The 22,744-nt window shown below is 50.3% G+C and overlaps 1 protein-coding gene, 1 non-coding gene and 1 pseudogene across 6 annotated transcripts; 1 reads left to right on the top strand and 2 right to left on the bottom strand.

The window, feature by feature from the left end:
• Positions 1-6,479: 6,479 nt before the first annotated feature.
• LOC135363361 (large ribosomal subunit protein uL24-like) lies at positions 6,480-6,948 on the top strand (annotated as a pseudogene).
• A 7,934-nt stretch (positions 6,949-14,882) lies between these two features.
• LOC135363362 (melanoma-associated antigen D4) lies at positions 14,883-22,492 on the bottom strand. 5 transcript variants are annotated; one of them, XM_064583906.1, is made up of 13 exons: positions 22,353-22,492; positions 21,137-21,434; positions 20,019-20,852; positions 19,471-19,674; positions 19,302-19,365; positions 18,995-19,074; positions 18,514-18,605; positions 17,793-17,872; positions 17,666-17,708; positions 17,176-17,238; positions 16,081-16,195; positions 15,310-15,740; positions 14,883-15,101 (listed from the first exon to the last, which is right to left on the bottom strand). In XM_064583906.1, the coding sequence occupies exons 2-13, from the start codon at positions 21,344-21,346 to the stop codon at positions 15,092-15,094; spliced, it is 2,226 nt and encodes a 741-aa protein (XP_064439976.1). In that variant the 5' UTR covers positions 21,347-21,434; positions 22,353-22,492; the 3' UTR covers positions 14,883-15,091. The 5 variants fall into 5 exon arrangements, with proteins under 5 accessions (XP_064439976.1, XP_064439977.1, XP_064439978.1 ...); XM_064583907.1 differs by having other exon boundaries at positions 21,137-21,347; XM_064583908.1 differs by having other exon boundaries at positions 21,137-21,377; positions 22,353-22,479.
• On the bottom strand, positions 16,463-16,593 carry LOC135363363 (small nucleolar RNA SNORA11). Its single transcript, XR_010409004.1, has one exon. It is a non-coding gene; the product is annotated as a small nucleolar RNA SNORA11 (small nucleolar RNA).
• Positions 22,493-22,744: the final 252 nt, after the last annotated feature.

Below are 22,744 nucleotides of genomic sequence, written 5' to 3'. Positions count from 1 at the left end.
CAATTAAAGAATGATAAAAATGGTGAGAGTCTACAGTGGGGAAAAGACAGTCTCTTCAACAAATGCTCTTGGGAAAACTGGACAGCTACATGCAAAAGAATGAAACTGGACTGCGCTCTTACACCATGCACAAAAATAGACTCAAAATGGATTAAAGACCTAAATGAGAGACCTGAAACCATAAAAATGCTATAAGAGAGCACAGGCAGTAATTTCTGTGACATCAGTCAGAGCAGCATTTTTCTAGATATGTCTCCTGAAGCAAGGAAAACAAAAGCCAAAATAAACTATCGGGGCTACATCAAAATAAAAGGCTTCTGCACAGCCAAGGAAACAGTCAACAAAACTAAAAGGCAACCTACTGAACGGGAGAAAATACTTGCAAATGATCTATCCAATAAAGGGTTAATAGCCAAGCTCTATAAAGAACTTCTACAAATCAACACCTAAAAACCAAATTTAAAATCCAGTTTAAAAATGGGCAGAAGACATGAACAGACATTCCTCCAAAGAAGACATCCAGATGGCCAACAGACACATGAAAAGATGCTCAACATCACTGATCATCAGGGAAATGCCAATCAAAACTACAATGAGCTACCACCTCACACCTGTCAGAATGGCTAAAATCAATAACACAAGAAACCACAGGTGTTGGTGAGGATGTGGAGAAAGGGGAACCTTCTTGCACTGCTGGTGGCAATGCAAACTGGTGCAGCTGCTCTGGAAGACAGTATGGGGATTCCTCAAAAAGTTAAAAGTAGAACTACCCTATGATCCAGCAATCAGATGACTGGATATTTACACAAAACATACAAGAACACTAATTGAAAGGGATCCTTAACCCACAGTTATATGGGTTAGAAAGCTGTTTATTGCCACGTTACGCACAATTGCCAAATTATGGAAGCAGCAAAGGAGCAAAGGAAACAAAAGAGCAAAGGAAGAGAGAGAGAGAGAGAGAATGGAACCAAGAAACAGACTCTTAACTATAGAGAACAGACTGATGGTTACCAGAGAGGAGATTGATGAGGGGATGGTAAAAATAGGTGAAGGGGATTAAGAGCAAACTTATCATGATGAGCACTGAGTAATGTATGGAATCGTGGAATCACTATATTGTACTATATTGTACACCTGAAACTAATATAAGGATGTATGCTAACTACACTGGAATTAAAATTTTAAACACACACACACACACATATATATAGACACACACATATATATATAGCCAAGTTTCTTCACTGTATTTTTTTTTAAGATTTTATTTATTTATTTGAGAGAGAGAGAGAGAGCATGAGAGGGGGAGGGTCAGAGGGAGAAGCAGACTCCCCGCCGAGCAGGGAGTCCGATGCGGGACTCGAACCCGGGACTCCAGGATCATGACCTGAGCCGAAGGCAGTCGCTCAACCAACTGAGCCACCCAGGTGTCCCTTCTTCATTGTATTTTTAAAATCTTTTTTATCTTTGCGATTTTTATCAGTATGTTCTGCCAGTTACTGAGAAAAGTGTTCGAAAACCTCCCACTATGATTACAGATTCACATACATGTCCTAGCGGCTCTGTTAAGGTTTGCATTATAGTTTGAGACCGTGTTATCGAGTGCAAACAGGCTCATAACTTTTATTTCCTTGGTGAGTTGGACCTGTTATGATTATGAAGTGTCCATCTTTACCTATTGTAATGCTTCTTTGCCTAAAAGGCCAAAGTTTCTGATGTAAATAAAGGTACACCAGCTTGTCTTTATTAATATCTTAAGGTATATGTTTTTCTAATTTGTAATGCTGAAATTTTCTGTATAGTTATAGCTGAAGTACATCTTTGTAAGCAGCATATGGTTGATTTCTGTCTTCTTCTCCTCCTTGCCCCTCCCTCATCCTCCTGCTTTTCCTCCTCTCAGCCTTCTGCCCCCAGACTGTTAACCTTTGTCTTTTAATTGGAGTATTTGCCTTTAAAGTGATTATTGGCACATTCAGGTTTATATCTACCATCTTACTATTTTCTATTTCTCCTGCTTGTTTGTGCTCATTTATCTCATAGTTTTTGCCTTCTTTAGGATTAATTTTAAAATGTGTCTGGTCTCCAGCTCTATCACCTTGATAGATATTCACTTTTTCGTTGTTCTTTGAGTGGTTATATGGAGACTACTACATGCATTTTTAACTTGTCATAGTCTAATGTAAATTGATCCATTCATGTCATCACAGAAAATGTAACTACCTTAGAACACTTAGTGCACCTTTACCCTCTCCTTACTTTAATATTATTGCTGCCAGTTTAATCACTCGGAGATACACACACACACAAACACACGTGGTTTTAACCTCAAAAGACATTATTATTTTTTCTTTATCAGTATCATTTAAATATGCCCACACATTTATCCTGTACGTCACTCTTCCTTACTTCCTTATCTTTACGTTTGACCAGGGGTGGTTCTTTTTCTGCTTAGAGAATACACTAAAGTATTTCCTTTAGAGTGGATGTGCTGGTGAAACATCCCTTTTCCAATTTAAATTAATAGATTTTAATGTTTACCTCAGGTTTGTGCTTAGAATAGAATTGTTTGGAAAGTAGAGTGTTCCTGCATACTCCTTCTCCCCACCACCTGCAGTCTGCTCTTGGTTTCCCCTATCATTTACATCTTCTATTACTGTGGTCCATCCGTTACAAGTGATGAACCAATCAATATTGATCCATGATTATTAAAATCCATAGTTTACATCCCAGTTCCCTCTTTGTTGTTGTACTTTTGACAAATGTGTAATGACGGGTCTATCATTACTGTAACATAGAGAATACTTTCACTGTCCTAAGACTCCCTTTTGCTCCATTTATCCTTCCTTCCTTCACGCCCCCCAAATCCTGGCAAACATTGATCTTTTTAGGGTTTCCATTGCCTTGCCTTTTCCAGAATATCATATGTGGTAGTTGGCATCATACAGGAGGCAGCCTTTTCAGATTGTCTTCTTCCATGTTGCAACGTGCTTTTAGGTTCCTGAACGTCTCTTTGCAACTCGGTAGCTCTTTTGTTCTTGTCGCTGAATACGGACGTTATATGGGTGTACCACAGTTTATTCACTTACCTTTTGCAGGTCATCTTCTGTTTCAGCTTTACTGAGCTATGGTTGACAAGTAATAATTGCATATATTTAGGTGATACAACATAACGTTTTGATAAACACAGTGGGATGACTACCATGATCAAACGAATTAACATAGTTACCCTTTTTTTGGGTGGTGAGGACACTTGGTATGTAAGCCCTCAGCAAATTTCAAGTATATAATACACTGTTATTTACTGTCGTCACCATGATGGAACGATTGCATCCAAGTTTTAGCAATTATGAATAAAGCTGCTATAAATTTTTGTGTGCAGGCTTCAGAGTGGACAAATGTTTTCGACTCAACTTCGGTAACTACCAAGAAGCGTGATGGCTGGATCATATAATAGGAATATGAAACATTCATTGTTTTGTTTGTCTGAAAGTGCCTTTATTTCCCCTTCATCTTGGAGGGTGTTTTTCCTGATTATAGAGCCCTAAGTTGGCAGTTACATTCCTTCAGCACTTTGAATATATCTTTCTACACACTCTGGACTTCTTGTTTAGGTTTGAAAGTCAATTGTCACTCTCATTGTCCTATTCTGAGGCCCATACTTTTATTGACCCCCTGGTTCCTTTCATGATGTTCTCTTTTTACTGCCTTTTTTTTTTTTTTTTTTTTGGTTTGACAGTGTAAAGTTTAAAAGATGTTTACTTTAGAATTATCTTGCTTGGGATTCTTAGTCTTCCTTGAGTCTTGAGCAAGCTGTTATTCATCAGCTTTGGAAACACCACACCCTTATCTGTTCAAATACTGCCTAGGCACTTTTCTCTGTCGTCTCATCACTTAACTCCAATTGAAATATGTTACACCTGTGTTAGCCTCTGCATCCACTGATTCTCTTCCTACCCATTCTGTATTTTCCATCATCTTTTCTCTCTCTACTTTTTTCTGGATATGTTTATCTGATCCATCATCTAATGCACTAATCTCTCCTCACCACGTGTTACCTGTCGAAGATGTATCCAATACAGTTCTTGCTTTCAATTATTTTTAATACGTAAAACATCTGTGTTCTGTTTATTTTTTTGTTTTGTTGAGATATACGTTACATTCAATAAACTATACCTATTTAAGTGTACAGTCTGATGATTTTTGACAAACTGAAACATGTGTATAACTACCACCAGTGTCAAGATAGGGAACATTTCCAGTGCCCTGCAAAGTGCCCTCCTGTGCCTTCCAAGTCACTCTCCTTGCTCCACCTCTAGCTGTGGGCAACCACCAAGCTCCCTTGGCTCCTTTGAGCTTTAACCTCTCAAGAATTATATGCCAAATGAATCCGACAGCATGCAGTATACGGTTTCCAGTCTTCCATGTAATACTTTTGATATGCCCAAGCATTGTGTACGTTGGCAGTTTGTTTGTCTTTGATACTTTGTATGGCTATTCCACAGTTTGCTCTCCATTCACCAACCGATGGATGTTTAGGATGTTTTTGGTTTGGAGATATTATGAATAAAGCTGCTACCCACATTCACATACGGGTTTGGTGTGGACATATGCTTTTCTTTTTCTGAATTAAATACCTAGGACTACATGGTACTTGCATGCCTAACTTAGTAAGAAACTGCCAAACTTTTTTGGGTTTTTTGTTTGTTTGTTTGTTTTTGAACAATTTATTAGAATTGAATGGTTTCTGGCTAACGTTCAGAGACTACCTAGTTTCTGAGAATTTTAATCTTGGCATTAGTGACTTAGCTTATGTGTAACCTGGTGACAGGATTTCTCAACAGTGGTACTATTGACAGTCTGGACTGACGAATTCTTTGCTGTGGGAGGCTGTCCTGTACATTGTAGCATGTTTAGCCGCATCGTCGGCCATACCACCCTGAACGCGCCCGATCTCATCTGCCAAACTTTTTTGAAAAGCGCCTCGTCTTTACACCGACATGGATGAAAACCACAGTGGCTCCACCTTACCAGGCCTTGTCATCATTGTCAGCCATTTGGACGTAGCCCTTCGGGCAGTTGTAGTACGCGATCTCCTTTCGGTTTTAAGTTTTATTTTCTTGTTGACTAATAATTTTAAGCAGCTTCACATGTGTTTAATTATCTTACATGTATCGTCTTTAGGGAAATGTCTGTGCAAGTATTTTGTCCATGTTTAAAACAAGTTATGTGTTCCCTTGATTGACTTGAAAGAGACTTTTATATATACAGATACACAAGAAAGTTCTGTATTATGTAAATGTTCTCCGTCTCTGGGACCGGATTTTCTTTTCTTTCTTTCTTTTTTTTAATTTAAATTCAGTTAGCCAAGGTATAGTAAGTACATCATTGGTTTTTGATGTAATGTTCAATGATTCATCCATTCAGTATAACACCCAGTGCTCATCCCATCACGTGCCCTCCTTAATGCCCATCACCCAGTTACCCCATCCCCCCACCCACCTCTCCTTCAGCAACCCTCAGTTCCTCTCCTAGAGTTAAGAGTCTCTTATGGTTTGCCTCCCTCTCTGTTTTTTCTTGTTTTATCTTTCCTTCCCTTCCCCTGTGTTCATCTTATTTCTTAAATTCCACATGTGAACGTCAGCTTCTGATAGCCTTTTTGCTTCCTTCTTTCTACTTCCTCTCAGTTTGTTTTTTACATCTTTTTGTAGCATCTTCGTTTTGTATTTTATTGATGTTAAACCTTTCTTCTTTCCTAATATAGACACAGATGACTTTCAAATTTCCCTAAGTGCCTCGTCTCTGGGCCTGTGTTATTTTGAAGTCCGTGGGTTAATTTCAAAGTTTTGTGGATTCTCTAGAAATCCTCTTGTTATAGATTTCTCGTTTAATTCCATTGTGCCCGAAGAACACCCACGACATGGATTTCAGTCCTTCTTCTCCGATGGAGTATTACTTTATAACCCGTGATAGGCTCCTGCTTGGTGCATGTTCCATGTGCTTTTAAAGAAAGTGTGTATTCTACTGCTATTGGGTGGAATGTACTATAATTAAGTCGAGTTAGCTGATAGCGTTGTTAAAGTCTTTTTTATAACTACTGACCTTCTCTCTATTTGCTATATCAAAAGCTGAGAGAATTTTTGAAATTTCCAACTATTAAAAGGATTCGCGTTTATGTCTTTTAAGTTCTATCAGTTTTCACTTTATGAAATTTAAAGTTCTATTTTCCAGGGCACCTGATCATTACGTTTTCCTGATTAATTGATGCTTTTATCATTATTAAATATCCCTGTGTATCATTAGTAACACTCCTGGTCCTAAAATTTAACTGAGCCACTTTTAGAACTGTTTTTCTTACAATTCATGTTCCCATGGCATCTCTTTTTCAACCCTTTTGCATTTAACCTAGCTCTGTCTCCATATTAGAGCGAGTTTCACTCTTGCCTTTTGCAGCCATCACTGAAGTGCCGGCAGCCAACATGAAGTTCAATCCCTTTGTGACTTCCGACTGGAGCAAGAACCAGAAAAGGCATTTCAGTGCACCCTCCCACATTCGCAGGAAGGTTAGGCCTTCCTGTCTTTCTAAAGGGCTGAGACAGAAGTACAACCTTCGATCCATGCCCACCTGAAAGGATGATGAGGTACAGGTTGTGCCAGGACACGACCAAGGCCAGCAAACTGGCAAAATAGTCCAGGTTTACAGGAAGAAACACGTCATCTACATTGAATGAGTACAGCGTGAGAAGGCGAACGGCACGACTGTCCGTTCACCCTAGCAAGGTGGCTACCACTAGACTAAAACTAGACAAAAACCACAAAATGATCCTTGAAGGTAAAGCCAAATCTCGACAAGTAGGAAAGGAAAGCTGCAAACAGGAGGAAGAAACATTGACAAGATACAGGGATAGAGTAATCTTATATAAGACTTTAAAGAAAAACTTAAAATGAAAAAAAAAAAGTGAGTTTCTATTCAATGGCATATTGCGGCGTCTTGCAGCTCTCCCGCCTAGCAATCTGGGCCTTTTATTGGGAAAGTTTGGAACATATACAATTAGCTTAAGTATAGGTATGATTGGCTTTAACTTCATCCTCTTATTTTGAGTAGCTTTATTTCTCTTTTTCTTTCCTTCTTTCTAGCTTTCTTGCTTCGTTCCTTCCTTCTTTTATTTCCTTCTTTCCTTTATTTGTCTTTTCATTCTTTCTTTAACCCAATTCCCTCACCCCCTTATGCATAACTGAAGTATTTTTCAGTATCCCAATTTTAATCTCTATCTTGGTTTAATACTTATTCCTTTTGTTTTATATGTAAGTGGTTCCTGTAGGGATTATATTACACATAGTTAAAATTAGGGCTTTCACCTTCGATGATAAAATTTTTCTTCACGTACAAAGGAAAAACTTATATAGTATGCTTTAATTTCTACACTCCCATCTGTTTGCTTTTGTTTCCATAGACTTTATTTATATATACATTGTATCCCCCACAACGCATTGTTTTTGGTTTTCTAAACATTCAGTTAACTTTTTTTAAGATTTATTTTTTACCTGACAGAGAGAGAGAGAGAGAGAGAGAGAGCACGCGCACACGTGAGTAGGGGGAGGGGAAGAAGGAGAGGGAGAGGGAGGGAATCTCAAGCAGACTCCCTGCTGAGCAAGGCGCCCAAGGCAGGGCTCAATCTCAGGAGCCTGAGATCATGACCTGAGCCCAAATCCAGAGTCAGACACTTAACCTACTGAGCCACCCAGGTGCCCCAACATTCAGTTAATTTAACTTAATTTTATTTTAAGATTTTATTTATTTATTTGAGAGTGAGTGAGAGTGAGAGAGCACGAGTGGGGTTGAGGGGCAGGAGGAGAGTGAGAAGCAGACTCCCCGCTGAGCAGGGAGACTGACGCGGGGCTTGATCCCAGGACCACGGGATCATGACCTGAGCTGAAGGCAGACGCTTAACCCATTGAGCCAAGCAGGCACCCCAACATTCAGTTAACTTTTAAAGAAAGTTTTTGAAAAGTAAAATAATTAACCCTCCCTATATTTACCATGTCTATAGCTATTCATTCATTTGTGTTCATCTGGGTTGACATTTGGTATGGTGTTCCTTAATCCTAAAAGAATGTATTCAATATTTTCTGTAAGCGCAGTACACTACTGTTCAATTCTAATAATTTTTTGGTTGAAAAAAACTTTTTTGCCATTAGTTCCTTAATTGTATTTTTAAATTCAGTGATGTAGACTTCTTCTGGACCTCCAGCTCCAGAGATTTGAACACATGTATAGATTCTTGTAGCCACCATCACAATATGTATTCAGAACACTTCTATAGCCCCCAAGAAGTCCCTGGTGCTATCCCTTTGTAGTCACGCTCTTTCTCCACACCTAACCAGGGCACCACCGACTTGCTCTCTTTTATGATAGTTTTGTCATCTCAAGAAAGTCATATAAATGGAACCGTTTAAAAAGTAACCCTCTGGGGTGCCTGGTTGGCTTAGTCGGTTAAGCGTCTGCCTTCGGCTCAGGTCATGATCCCAGGGTCCTGGGATGGAGTCCTGCACTGGGCTCCCTGCTCAGCCAGGAGTCTGCTTCTCGCTCTCCCTCTGCCCTGCTCGTGCTCTCTCTCTCTCTCTCTCAGTCTCTCTCTCTCTCAAATAAATAAATGAGATCTTTAAAAAATAAAATAAAATAAAATGTAACCTTCTGAGCCTGGCTTCTATCACGAAGCGCAATGCTTTTGAGTTTCATCCAAATTGTTGACTGTATCTATACTTCATTCCTTTAGACCATTGAATAGTATTTAATTGTCTGGAAAGAATACACTTTTTTGCAGGATATTTGGGTTGTTTCTAGTTTGGGGTGTTTATGAACAGAGCTGCTACAAACATTCACTTACAGGTTTTCGTATGAACTCAAGTTGAAATTTCTCTAGGAGTAATACTGCAGGGTGAGATTGCTAGGTCATATGGGCAAGTATATGTTTAACTTTAGAAAAAGCAATAACATAGTTTTCCAAAGTGGTTGTACCACCTTACATTCCCTTCGGCAACATGTGGTGAACCCAGTTGTTGCCCATCCTCAACACCATTTGATATTGTCACGTGTTTGTGGGATTTTTTTTTTTTTTGCTTGCTTGCTTTTTCTAATTTCAGCAATTTTAATATAGGAATACTGCCATCTCACCATAGTTTTAATTTGCATTGCCTGAGAGCCAGTGAGTTTGCTCATCTGTTCATGTGCTCAATTGCCACCTATATATCCTTTTTATTGATGTATCTCTTCAAATATTTTTTCCATTATTTTCTTACTGTTGAGTTTTGGCAGTTCCTCATCTACTCTGGATACAAGCCCTCTGTTGTTTAGGTAATTGTAAATACATTCTCCCATCCTGAGATTTTTCTCCTCAAACCCTTAACAGCATTTTTCACAGAAAGAAAACGAGGCTGGGTGGGGGGATGGAGGTGGCGCGGTGGTGACAGGGTGGAGTTGTTCTACCTAGAACATCTTTCTCAAACCCAGGTCAAAGATTTTGTCGTTTCCTTCTAAACGTTTTACAGTTTCATATTCTTGATTTCCATCTAAGATTTCTTTCTAGTGAGTTCTAGTATAAGATGTGAGATCATTTTTCTTTTAGATGGGGATCCAGTTTTTTCCACACATTTGTTGAAAAGTTCTAAATGTAGGTAATGTGATTCCTCCACATTTATTTTTTTTTCATACTTTTTTGGCTATTCTTTTTGTTTGTGTGTTTGTTTTTAGGTTCCACATAAGCTTTAGGATCGGCTTGTGTCTATGTCTACAACAAATCCTGCTGCTGGGATTTTCATTGGAATTACAGTAAGTCCAGAGATCAACTTCAGAAGAATTGACATCTTTGCTATGTTAAATATTCTAATCTATGACCATGGTATGTTCCTCCATTTATTTAGGTCTTCTTTTGTTTGGTTTTCCAGCGTTTTGCTGTTTTTAGTATATAAGTACCCGGCATCACTTGTTAGATTCACATCCAAGAGTTGACTTTCTTTTTTGAGTGGTAAATTTCTTTTTCCAACACTTCTTTGCTAGTGTATAGAAATGTGGTTGATTTTTTTGTGTGTTTTAGTCTTGTATCCTGCACTCTAGATGAATTACTTTATTAGTTCTAGGACGTTTTTGTATAGCTGTACGATTTCAACAGAGACAATCAGGTTGCGAATAGGGGCCATTTTGATTTATTTTATTTATTTATTTTTTTAAAGATCTTATTTACTGACTCGAGATAGAGAGCGAGAGCTAGGGAGAGGAGGAGCGGGGTGGGGTGGGGGGTGGGCGGAGAGGGGTAGAGGGAGAGGGAAAAAGAGACTCCCTGCTGAGCACAGAGCCCTGACCTGGGGTCTATCCCAGGACCCTGAGATCATGGGCTGAGCCGAAGGCACGTGCTTAGCCAACTGAGCCTCCCAGGTGCCCGCCGTTTTGATTTAATCTCCTGATGCGTGCCACCCCGTGGATGAATATCCAAAGCATTGAAGCAGAGAAATAGAAGGCAGGCCGACACGGAAGATTACATACTGCATGTTTATGTGTGTAACGCACTGTAGGGGAGAGAATTCTAATCCATGGTGATATAGAGGGAAGGTCAGTGGTGGCCTAAGGCTGGATGTGGATGGTAGGAAGTCACTGGGAAGGGATGCGAGGGAACACCACTAGATGGTGAACCTGTTCTTTGTCTTGATTAGGGTGGGAGTGACATGGATGGTAGCATTTGTCAAAGTCCATGGAACTGTCCACCCAAATGGACATTATTTTGCTTGTAAATTAAACCTCAGTAAAGCGGATAAAGAGAACGTTGGTTTGGAGGAGCTCAGGTGGCTAAACGGCCAAACAGACACCTGTGATAATGGAAGCGTTCAGGGCCTTTCACCTCTGTTCCGAGGTTGTACTTGTGGGCCCCAAGCAGAAGGCTCTAGCCAGGCTCTCCTCCCCACCCACCCCCGCCACCGCACAGGTGAACAAGGCGCGCTTCAGAACCAGAATTTGAAAGTACACTGGTTGGACTCCATCTCCTGGGAAACGTCTTTCTGCACTGATTTTTGCCCTTACCTTTGCCCCCACTGCACTCCAACCTTGTGCCTTGTGCCCCTCTTTCAGGTGGAGGGGGAAAAAAGCAAGAGGAGGAGATTTGAGAGGGTGGCCTGATCGTAGGGGTCCTCCACGGTGTCCCCGTTCCAGTGGCTAGGACCCCAAAGTTTCCTAGACAGCTTCAGAGACAGGCTACAGCCTAGTTAGCAACTGCAGCTCTTCCGCAAGGCACATGTTTATCCAGCTCTCAGGCATCTCAGATTCCTGGCTAAAGGCAATGGGCTAGTGGTAGTAGAGCTCCACCTTTCCGTTTCCTCCCTCTCTGCTTTCAGAAGGCTCACTTTCACCTAGAACCTGTCTCTGACATCCCCTCCCTCGAGGCAGCGTGAGGAAGCAACATGCTGTAATTCTCTAAAGTTTCTCCAAGGCCATGTACAAATTCAGACATCCACGGACACTGTAGGGGAGTTGCTTTGCTCCGTATCCTCCTCAACTCTAGCCCCACTGTCTTTGTAATTTTCTTCTTTCCTGTGGTCATTGGGTATGCACGCTGCTTTTCCTTTCTGCAGTTCTGCAACCCGTAGACATGTCAACTACCACAAAATAAAACTGCATGTATTGGCTGAACCACAGACCAAGGCAGGAAGCCTGGCAAGGGACTGTTGTGTCACCTTCAGGTGTGACAGCCCGTTTCTGACGTGGATGCTGAAGTGCTGGCATCTTGGGAAACTGTGAGGCTGTGAGGGAAGCGTCCAAAGTCATATTTGAAGCGTACGATGTCCTGCAGGTTTGTATCATTTCTATGATGTTGGTTTCCAAATAAAGGGCACTTGTAATATGGAGTCATCCCAAGTTGAAACCCGGGGAACTTGAGAACTTGACATTGGTCAAGTCATTTCCTCAGTCTCCTCACTGGTCCTCAGTCTCCTCACTGGAAAAGGGGATGGGGTTTGGGGTGCTACTAGATTTCCGATAACTTCCAATCTCTACCGCTCGGTACTGTCTTTGGGACCGTGAGGCAAGCAGGGTAAGTAACCCTAACTGCACAGATGAGGGGATGGAGGCTCTGAGAGGTGAAGTGACCTGCCCGAGGTCACGGGGCTCAGAGGGTCAGGGAGGGGTGTCAACCTCAGGTGCTTTCCAGAGGACCCCCACCTCAGACACGCATAGAGTGGGGGAGGGGCCCATGCACCTGTCATTCTCCCACTGCTTTACCCACTTCCTACCTTCTTTCATGCGCAGGCCACGCCAGCTGCGCCCAGCCGCCCTGGGAGCTGGGCCAGGCAGTGCTGGGTACATGCTCTTACCCCCTATTACTCAGCGAGGAAACTTGAGGCCCAGAGAGATGCTGGGACTGGGAAAGCAGACCCACAGGACCTCAGAGCTGGGGCACCTTCAGAGTATATCTATCTAGCCCAATCCTGTGCTGTGACAGGTGGGAACTCTGAGGGCCAGAGGGAGAAAAGGCTGGGCCAAGGTCACTTGCCCAGGTGGTGGCAGAGCTAGGACAGAGACCTCAGGCGAGTCACTTCCCTTCTCCGGGTCCATTTTGCCACGTGCGCCATGGGGAACAGTAGCCCCCGCAGAGTATCAGCGAGGATGGAATGAGGTCTTGCACCCAGAGAACCGGGCCCCAGGGCCTGACAAAGAGGAGGAGGAGGAGGAGCGGGATGGATGCCCAGGATACCGCCAAACCTGATGTCTCAGGAGGCTGGGAGGGTGGTGGGAGTCTTGAAAGCCCAGGATGAGCCTTGGGGGCAGGGAAGCCATGAGGGGTTTGGATCTGGCCCGGTGAAGGGAGATGGGAAGTGGTAAGGGCAGCCTGGCTGGGGGAGGGTGGCTATTGTTGGAGAGTGGTGAGAGATGGGGGTGTCGCTCTCACGACCCTGTGAGCCCCTCCGAGGCAGTGGGAGCCGGCTGCGGTGGGCAGAGCATGCATTTAGCCTTGAAGGGTTTTGGGTTGGGGTCCCAGGAAGGACACCTGCCTTGGTGTCACGTTTGCCCTGTGAGGGAGCAGGCGGGCAGCCTCCCAGGTGACCTGCCTGCCAGTCAGTCTGTCAGCATTCCCCTGGGCGCTCCTTCCTCCCTGTCCCAGAGGCCACCCCACTGCTTTCTTCCTCCCCGCCCACCCTGCTCTCAACTACCCGTTGAGTAGTGCAGAGTGCGGCTCCGACTCTGGGGAAGCCCGCCACCCCCACCCCCCATCCCCCTACCCCCCACCTGGATAGGCCAGCCAGGGGAAAGGAGGATGGAAGAGGGGAGTGTTGCAAGCCCACAGGCCTGGGGAGGTGGCACCCTCACCAGCTGGCACCCGGTCTGTCTCTGAGAGCTGCTTTCTCCTCCTTTCCAGATGAGAGGCCGTATCTCAGGTGTCCTCTGCACCCAGTGCTCAAACTCCTGCCCGTGGCCTTGGGTGAGTGGCTGCACCCTCATCCATGGAAAGGCCTGTGCCTGCTGTGGGCACCAGCAGGGTCCTGGGAGGTTCCCAGGGTGAGAGGACCAGAAAAGGCTCGAATCATTCGTCACCGCAGGACTGGGCTCCCAGGCATCCTTCATCCCTCTCACATCCCAGACCATGCGTCAGTAAAGCCAAGGTGAAGGGGACTCAAATTCTGTCGGAATCACGGTGTCCTCGTGGCCAAGCAGGGACCCAGCCGCCGGGCAGGCAGAAACCACAGCAGTGGCCAGCAAGGCAGAAACCACCTGAAGCCCGACTTTAGGGGGAGGAAACCTTACACAGTTAGCTTCCTGGGGGTGTGACCTATGCAGCCCCATAGGACCCTGTGCGCGGAGGGGCTGCACACCTGGTTCAAGCCCAAGCCGTGGCTCTCTCGGAATTCTTCATCATTTTTGAGCAAGGGGGCCCACGTTTTTCATTCTTCACTGGGCCTGTGAAATCATGGGCCTGGATCTGGGTCAGGAGCCCAGTCTGGGGGAGAGAAGGGAACCTCTTCTCGGGGAAAAGAGGCAATGGGGTGCAGGGGCCCTTACCCGACTCACTCCTACTTCTTAACCTGGGGCCTCGTCCTGCCAAGTGTGGACATCACTGAGGGAGCCGACAGAGCTCCGGACACTGTCCCAGCCTGCCACTGAGCCCTTCCCAGGCGTCTCTGCTCTCACTGCCGTCCGCTGGAGGAATTGCAGTCCCAGCCCCACTCCTGCAGGGACCACCCGGCCCTTGAAGACACCAGGACATAGGCCCGGGCCTTGGCTTCACGGGGACGGCCCTGTTCCCAGTGAAGAAGAGCTCCGGAGCCCACCAACAGGCCTCGGGTCAGGGTCACAGGCTGTCGAGGTCTGTTTTCATTGAACCTACTCTGTGGGCAATAATGGCTCCTCCTTCAACCTGCTGGAGGGGAGAGAATGTCGCCGAGGCCTATCTCGTTGTCCTTGAGGCTCCATCTGAGGGAGGGATGAGGTGCTGAAGTTGTGTGGAGGAGGAGGGAAGGGCTCCAAGATGGCGCCTCCAAAGATGGGGTGGAGGAGGTGGGTCTTGGTGGATGTCTGTGGACCCTGTTCCTTGGTGGGAGGGACAGTGGCACCAACCCACAGCCTTCCACGCCATCCCTTTTCCTGCCACTGCCCCCACCACTGGCGTCTTAACTGCGGTTGTACCGTGGAGGAAATCATGTCACTATGCGGACAGGAGCCTCTCGAAACTCATGGCCTGGACACTCAGCTGACACCTCTCCACATCTTCTCGGCACCCTCCCCACACCTGCTGCCTTCCAGGCAGAGGCGGGCAGTGTCCATGTCGGAGCCCCCAGCCACGTGCCGCTCAGAGCACCACGTGCACAGGTACGTGCGCAAATAAAGGAGGAAACGTCCCAAGTAATTTTGCAACTTTACTGTAACACTGATACCAAAAACATGAAAACACGACAAAAGCGCACAACAAAAGCACACAACAAAAGCAGGAAGGGCAAAGAGAGCTTCATCTTGCATGCCATCTTGGATGGGCAGGTAGAAGCTGCCTAGAGTGCTGTGTGAAGGAGGGATCCGAGGAGGCACTCCGGCTTGGTGAGGGACGGCCGCGGTTCATCAGCGTTGTCTGTAACACAAGACACAAAAGCAGAACTATCAGTAGACATGAGACGGGGGGGGGGGGTGGGGGTGGGGGAGACATGAAGAAACAAACAAGTGTCTCTCACAACTCCTTGTTCCCCCACTGCACCACCCAGGCCTGCCCCCGACTTGACTTCTCACAGCCCCTTCCCACCCCCTCCCTCGGAGTTTCAGGTATCCACTGCAAATCTCACTGGATCCAGGAGAAGAAGTTGGCACTCGTTCTGGCGGCATTTCTGGTCCGGATGGTGGAGCTGGTGCTGGGCCCATCTAGAATGCTGGTGCTGGCCCCACCGTTGGTGCCACTGCTGACGCCAGCTCTCCACGTGGCCCTCCGGTTGGCACGGTTGCTATTCAGAATGTACTGATGGTATCTGGCCCAGAAAGCGAAGGGGATCCTGGCCCAGGCGTCGCCAAAATCTCCATCCTCATCCCAGGTCAGGAGCTCCACCTGTATGTCATCCCAGCTCCAGCGTCCAATCAGAGCTTCATCCCCGATGTTCATCTGGGCTCTCATCTGGGCCCTGGCATGTTCCTCAGCCATATCCACATCCATCGTCTTGAAAGCATCATCCACAGCCTCCAAGAAATGAGCCTTCCACTCCCGGGGGTCTCGGTTCTGATTCTGCAGTGGGGTAACAGACACCATGCGCACAGCTACCCCACGTTCACGGAGCACCTGCTTCCTGCCGTACGCCCTCCCGTGGGCTGGGCGTGGTCACGAGGCAAGTCGAGGCCACTGGAATCCGACTCTCCTATGACTCCGTGCCAGCCCCGGGGCCTCACCCCATCCCTCACACTTACTGCACCTGTGAACTTGGGTAAGTGACCTACTTAGGAACCTGTCTGGATCCTCACTGGACCAACAGCCTGAGGGGGAGGCCGTAGCCAAGAAACAGAGAGGGTATGGCAAGCACCAAACTCCCACCCCACCGCCTGGCCCCAAACAGAGGCTCCCCTGTTACCTGGGCGATGAATCTCAGCACCCTCATCTTGCTGGTCTCGTGGCGGGCTCGCAGGCCCCAGAGGAATTCATACTCGGGTGGGCTGCTATTGGGGATCTTCTTGTATTCCAGGTACCTCAATGCAAGAGGAAGAGAAACGTTTGCTTCCAGCCAGGCAGACCTGTCGTCGCACCAGGGGCTCCCGGGTAGGCCCTTCCCAGCCCGGATACTGCAGCCCAGCTCCTGCGGGAGGACTGTCCCGGCCCTCCGGCCCTCCGGCCCTCCGGCCCATGCCTCACTCCCACGCTCACTCCCAGGGTTTCTGCCTCCAGGACTGAGGCCTACAAAGCCTCAGGCCACTGGTCCTGCCCAGAAGAAGCCACGTGGAGGTGCGGGGTGGGACACGTGTCGGGTATCTGTTCGTAGGAAGGCCCCAAGTTTCACGCCCCTTGTCACAATGAACCCAGATCCCCCTTGGATTGTGTTGTAAACCCAGGAGCCATTGCTTCAGGCCCCCTGCTATGAGCACACTCCATCGCAGGCTCCCGTCCACCGCCTGGCGGAACCCTGGGACAGTCCGCCATAGAAGAGGATCGGAAAGGGGAGAAAAGCGGCACACTCCGTGCGTACTCCCCACTTTGCGTGTGCGCGCATGCGCGTGTCTGGGCCAGTCTGTTGTGCCCGTGTGAGCGCACGCGTGTGTTCTCCGAGGACCGAGGACAGGCTGGGCCTGACCGGAAAGTTAGGAGGGCTGGGCTCCGGGACCAAATGGGGCCCTTAGCAGCCGGGGCCGTACTCAAGACTTCTACTCTCTGAGCCCCAGGTTCCCGGGATGTAAAGCGGGAGACATTCTCCAGCCGCCTACAGGGCAGGTACCAAATGGCACGGTGGTTCCAATACACCCTGCGCCGTGTCCTCTGCCGACTTCGACTCCCTTTCCCCAAGGCTGCGCTGGAATTCCCTCCCCGCCAACACTCACGTACCCCGCCCAACCCCCACACCAGAGACACCCATCCCTCTGGCTCTAAGATCTGGCATGGGGAATGGCTTGCTCAGCCACATCAGCCCACGAGGAGTGCACGAGTGTGAGACGAAGTTAACTTGGCCACTACTTACTTCTGCTTCACGAAGTCCTCCGTAATGAGTTTCCTCAGATCTCCAAGGAATGGGTGCCTCACCCTGAGGGCCAAGAAAGGAATCCATGACTACACACAGGGGCGGTGCCCGGAGGTGGGCAGGAGCACTCCCTAGCAGGATGGACAGCTTCCCAGACTGTGGGGGGGGGGGGGGGCATCCCCATGGAGGCCTGGGGTGGCAGCAGGGGCCATAGGGCCACATGTCAGGGATGCCCTAGGCAAGGGTGTGATCGGAACCCCTAATTCTGATGGGTTCTCTTGGGTCCCATCTGGGGACAGAGAGGGGACATGGAGCAGAGAGGGGCTGAGAGTTCAGGACCATTTCCCCATGCACCCCGGTGGGACCCTCTGCGCTCTGCCCAGGCCAGGAGGTCCACTCCCCTGCACTAGGCCCCCAGGCTAATCCCACCCTGGGGCCATCGGTGCCCAAGGACAACACCGAGGGGCAGGAGCCGAGAGCCCAATCCTACCCAGGGCGCAGTCCCATCTTGCGTAGTGCCTCCCAGAGGACAGCTGTGAGGGGAGAAGAGCCACGAGAATTTAGCACACGAAGCTGGGACTGTGGGCAACCCCCCAGCTGCGGGTCCAGCCACTCACCCTCGCTGGCACGGTTGCCATTCATGAAAATGACTCCCAGAATCACCAAGAGGAGGCTCAGCCTGGGAGTGTCCTTGGTCCTGAAGGTGTAGGAAGAGGGATCCTGTCCAGCAGCCATTTGCCCGAGGGACTAGGGCTGGCTCACCCAACTAGCTCTTCCCGGATGGCTGGGCTACCGGGCGGTTCTTCCCACTCTACATCTGGCTTGCTCTCTCATGCAGACCATTCATTCCTCTGTCTGAGACTGAATCGCTTCACGCCTCAAATGTGGATGCGAACACTCCCTCCCAGAGTTCCGGCCAGGATGGGGTCAGACGGGGAGCCACCACTTGGCAACAGTGTGTCCGGAGGCACATCCAGACCTTCCCTGCCCTTTAAGCGTCGGGAGTTACACTGGATGGGAAGCTTCCTTCCCCCAGGATCACTCTGCCAAGCCCAGGCCAGGCGCGTAGCAGGAGGAGGCAGGCAACAAGGAGCCTGCTTTCCTAGGAAGATGGGGCGGGGAGGTGGCAGCGGGCGGAGGGGGGTGGACGTGGGGGTCCTGAGAGCAGCAAGGCTTCACCCCAGGCCACTTCCCCTTTCATCCCCTAATCACCGGGCACCACTACCTGTGGGTGGGAGCCGTTGCCAGGCACCAAAGCCCTGTTTTCCCGTTTCTCTGAGGGGACGGGGAGGGGGAGGCACCAGTGAGGAAGGCCACAACCCTCCTGCCCTTTCTTACTTTCCCAGGAGGCGAGCTGAGGAATCCCGTGTGCACACGAGAATGTACAGGTGTTCTTCCTTGTCAATTTCCTTCAGATGGATCCCAAACTTCTACGTGGGGGAGGAAACACATGAGAGCAGAAACCCACACTTGCCTGCCCTGCAGGCAGTCCCTCAGTTCCCCGTTAGAACTTTCCCTCGGCAGGGACGCCGAAGTTATGGGGAAGGCTCGAGAAGAGAGGCTGCAGAGGGACTGCCCTGTGGGAGCTCTGGCACTGGCCAAAGCAGTAGGACCCACTTCAGGAGACCAGAGACACTGAAGGAATCTGAGGGAGAGGAAACCTCCGGGGAAGCAAGTACGCAGTGGACGCTCCCAGGAGGAGAAGCTAGGGAAGCCTTCCCAGAGCAGGTAGTACCGAAAGAGGGCCTCAAGGGGCTGCAGGGCTCAAGGCTTCCCTGCAGCTCTTGTACCACAGTGAGCTGCCCGGGCACTTGCCCACCTTCTCCAGAGTATATGTTGCTCGTTCAATGATCTCAGGGAAATGTTCGTCGTATTCCCGGATGACGTCCTTCATCATGTCTGCAAGAGGCGAGAGAGGTGGAGAGAGCACCTGGGCTGAGCAGGGGCCAAAGAGCTGCAGCAGCCCCTCGGTCAGCCCTGCTGAGGGGAGCACCGTCGGGACCCCCCGCCCCCCCCCCCCATACTGTGCCAATGGAGCGATCAGCTGGGCGTGCTCGGTGGAGACATCTGATGCCGGACGGGACAGTGGAAGGGCAGAGCTCGGGGAGGGGGCCCAGGTTGCCCACCTGAGCGCTTGATGGGGATCTTCTTGTAGTCCTTAATCATCAGATATTTCACCAACTTATTCGCCTGGAGAAGGAGGAGCACACAGGTAGATCAAGGCATGGGTGACCTCCAAGAACTGGCCCACAGGAGAGGAGAAGAGGGAGATGGGGGGAAAGGCAGGTTTCTTACCCTCTCTTGCAGAAGGGTCACGTTGCGGGGTGGCAAGCACAGTACGTGTCTTGAGGGTACCTGGGACCTCAGGGCCATTGGGGGCCGGGGAGCCACCTGAGCCCGCACCATCAATGGGGGCTGCGATGCTCTCCAGGTCGGTGGGACCGCAGAAGGCTCTCTCTCCTCCTCGCTGCTCTCATATTCGTCATCCAGGTGCTTGGACTATAGCGTGAGAGAGAGGAGAGGCCCAGGGCTACCAGGCTGGCCGAGCAAAAGTGCCCTGCACACATCTTAACCAGAGCAGGTACTTGGAAGTCAAGTAGTACAAACAGCAGATGACGTGTGCTGAGTGCTTACTACGTGCCCGGCACTGAGCCAACCTCTTCTCCCTCCAGGCTTGAGGACAGAGGCTTCGTGCAGTCAGAGCACGCTACCGCACTGTGTTGGACAAACACGCACAAGCTGAGACAAGGGGGAGAGGGGAAGGGAGGGGAGGGGGCAGAGAAGAGGACTGAGCAGAGAACGGAGGGGAGCAAGGGGGGCTGGAGATAGCAGGGAGGTCTCACCTTCTTGGTCCTCTTGCCTCCCATCCTGACCCAGGGCTCAGCACTGTGCTGAGCGGTGGCAGCTGCACCCTCGGGCTCAGGGATGCTCGGGGCCATCTTGGCCTTGGTGGCAGGGGCTGCCACAACATTCTGAGGCTCCACCCACCGAGTCTTGGCCAGAGCCTTTCCGGACTTGGTGGTCTTGGGCCGGGTGGCTGCCCCCTCCCTGGCAGGTGCTGCCGGGGGCACCCCCGAAGAGGCGGCACTGGGGCCCTCTGGGGCAGCCTCCTGGGCTGGGGCGGGTCTCTTGGGGCGTGGGAAGGCCATGCCACTGACACCTGCCGGCTGGGTGAAATCAAAGACATCGTTCTGACCCAGGAAGGCTGTCTTGGGCCGGGTGGCATCCATCTCACTAGCACCGGGAGCCTGAGCGAAAGCACGGGCGGTACTAGGGCCCTCGGTAGCGGCCTCCTGCACCTGGGAGGCCGTCTGGGGCTGTGTGGACGTGGCCGGAGCCCCCGGGGCGGCCACCTCACTGTTGACTAGCATCTGGGAGACGTGCGGAGCAGCACGGGTTGTCTCAGGGGCGGCTGCCTGAGCCTGGGCCGCACAGGTCACGGGCTGGGTATCTTGTCCTGCAGCCGGGTCTGTGGCCACCGGGCGCTGAGCGACCACCTGATTATAGGTGGCACGGGCGGCGGCGGCGGCGGCCCTAGCAGCACGGTTGGAGGCGGCCGCGCGGGCTACGTTGGCGGCACGGGCAGCAGCCTCATTGGCAAGTGTTTCTGGATCCAGCTGAAATGCCTCCATCAGAGTCCTAGCCAGCATAGGGTTTTCCAGTTCCCAAGGCTCATTCTGTAAGGCCAGAGAGAAGGGTAGGGGAAGGCAGACAGCTCTCCGTGCTCCCAGCATGCTTCCCTGTGCTGGCCAGCCTCCTCCCTGCAGCCAGCTCCCACCACCCCCCAGACCTTCCCAAGCCCCCTTTCTCCGAGCAGGAGAGGGAAGGCTGGGGAAGCTGGGCAGTCCTTCCCCACTCAACCCTCCCTTTCATCCACCGCCCCACCCCCACCCCCAGCAGCTTGGGCGGGGGGGAGGGGGAGAAGGCCCAGGGCCAGCGGGTGGCCCACCAGGGTCCTCACCGATAAGATGCGAAGGCCTGGACCCAAGCTCCCAAAGGCTCTGAGGATACGGATGTCAAAGCTGGTGAGGGTGCCGTAGCCTCCAAAAGCACCGAATTCTTCATAGTCGTTTCCTTCAACCATCTCCTCCTCCCCGACTTCATCACTACCCTCGTCCATGTCTTCAACGTTGTAGGTTTCCGATTCCATGCGGTAGCTTCCCTCAGCCATGCTGGGGGTCCCAAGGAGAAGAGAGCTCAGCCTGGGAGGGAGGGTGAGGCCTCTTCAGGGGGAGGGGGCAGGATCCAGTGGGATCTCTCTGGAGGTGGGGGGGGGGGGCGGCAATCATCAGGTTACTAGGCAGTACGAGGCGGTGGAGGGGGCGGGGGGAACACGGGGGAAACACGGGGGGAGGGGGTATCAGTTGGGTTAGATTCTGTCAGAGAATCTAACAGAGCTCTAGGAGAGGGAGAGAGGTGGTCGGAGGAGACCCCGCACTTAAGGGGGAGTTTAGGATGGGCAGGCTCCCCATCTCAGCGGCTAGATTTGAATAGGGGGTGGACTGGCGGGCTTGGGTCTGAAGAGTCCCACAGGGGATGTGCACTGAGACAGGGAGAAACAAAGGGCTTTGATTTAACGATGAAAGGGGAGCAGATGACATGAGAGGGCTTAGACAACAGGAGCCCCGGAAAGCTTATGCGAAACTGAATCCGGAGACCTTCTGGCTAGGTCCGGGCGGGGGAGTTCAGCTGATTCAGGTCTGGGTTGGGCTCATACAGGAGGAGCTCCAGGGGTGGGGCGGTGGGGGCTCGGACTAGGTGAGACATGGATTGGAGCGCTAGAGGTCTCAACCCCCAGGATGGCAACTCCAGGAAGGGGGCAACGGGGTCAGCTGGTTGGGACTGATCTAGGAGTGGTTGGGGTGGGGGTAGGGCCTCCGCTCTAAGGTAGCTCAGCAGGGAGCACACGGGTCTGCTAAAGGGGTTCGGATCGCGGGCTCCGGTATAAGTAGGGCTCGGATCAGAGAGCCCTGCGTCTCCTGGAGGGAGAGGGCGGCGGGGGGTGGGGTGGGAGTGGGGGTGGGGGTGGGGGAGGGTCCTACCTAGACCGTGGGTCTAATAGGGCTCGGGTTCTGAGTGCCTGGGCTTTGTTCAGATCCGGGTGTGGGGGTGGGGAGGGCGCAGCGTGCCGGGTTCCACTCGCCCTCTCCCGGTCCGGTCTGAGGCTGGATCCTTACCTTCCCTGGGGCTCCAATGGCGTCCGTCCTCAGCACCAGGAACCCCGCAGCCGCGCCCTCGCCTACTGCTGCCAGCACAGCAGCTCCGACCACCCCGCCCCTTTTCTCCGCGCACCCCCCGCGGCTGGGCAGCCTGCGCATGCGCGGACCCCTCCAGCCCGCCCGCTTTCCCAACAAAAGCCCTCTCCACCAGGTCCCCAGTGCGCATGCGATTCCGCGAGTGGGTGGGCGGGGTGGGGGGCTTTTTCTCCTTCCCGCCAGGTACCCCTCACCCCTCCTCTGACCCGAGGCGCGCGCACTCACAGCCTGTAGTGCACTTGGACCACCCAATCATCTACCCTCGATCCCCGCCCTTTTGCACAAATGCTTCTCTTCCCTGCCCTCCCCGTTCC

Source organism: Mirounga angustirostris, unplaced genomic scaffold, assembly GCF_029215605.1.
Source record: "Mirounga angustirostris isolate CCGP_5_RB_7025 unplaced genomic scaffold, mMirAng1.0.hap1 SCAF_132, whole genome shotgun sequence".
In the NCBI taxonomy this organism is placed as follows: domain Eukaryota; kingdom Metazoa; phylum Chordata; class Mammalia; order Carnivora; family Phocidae; genus Mirounga; species Mirounga angustirostris.
This window is presented reverse-complemented; position numbering and strand designations above follow the sequence as displayed.

Coding starts and splice junctions, on each gene's coding strand:
- LOC135363362 (XM_064583906.1), bottom strand. CDS start 21,346: ATGGCTGAGGGAAGCTACCGCATGGAATCGGAAACCTACAACGTTGAA. Junction 20,853..21,136: donor CAGGCCTTCGCATCTTATCG/GTGAGGACCCTG, acceptor CTGGCCTTACAG/AATGAGCCTTGGGAACTGGA. Junction 17,239..17,665: donor AAGATGGGACTGCGCCCTGG/GTAGGATTGGGC, acceptor CTTGGCCCTCAG/GGTGAGGCACCCATTCCTTG.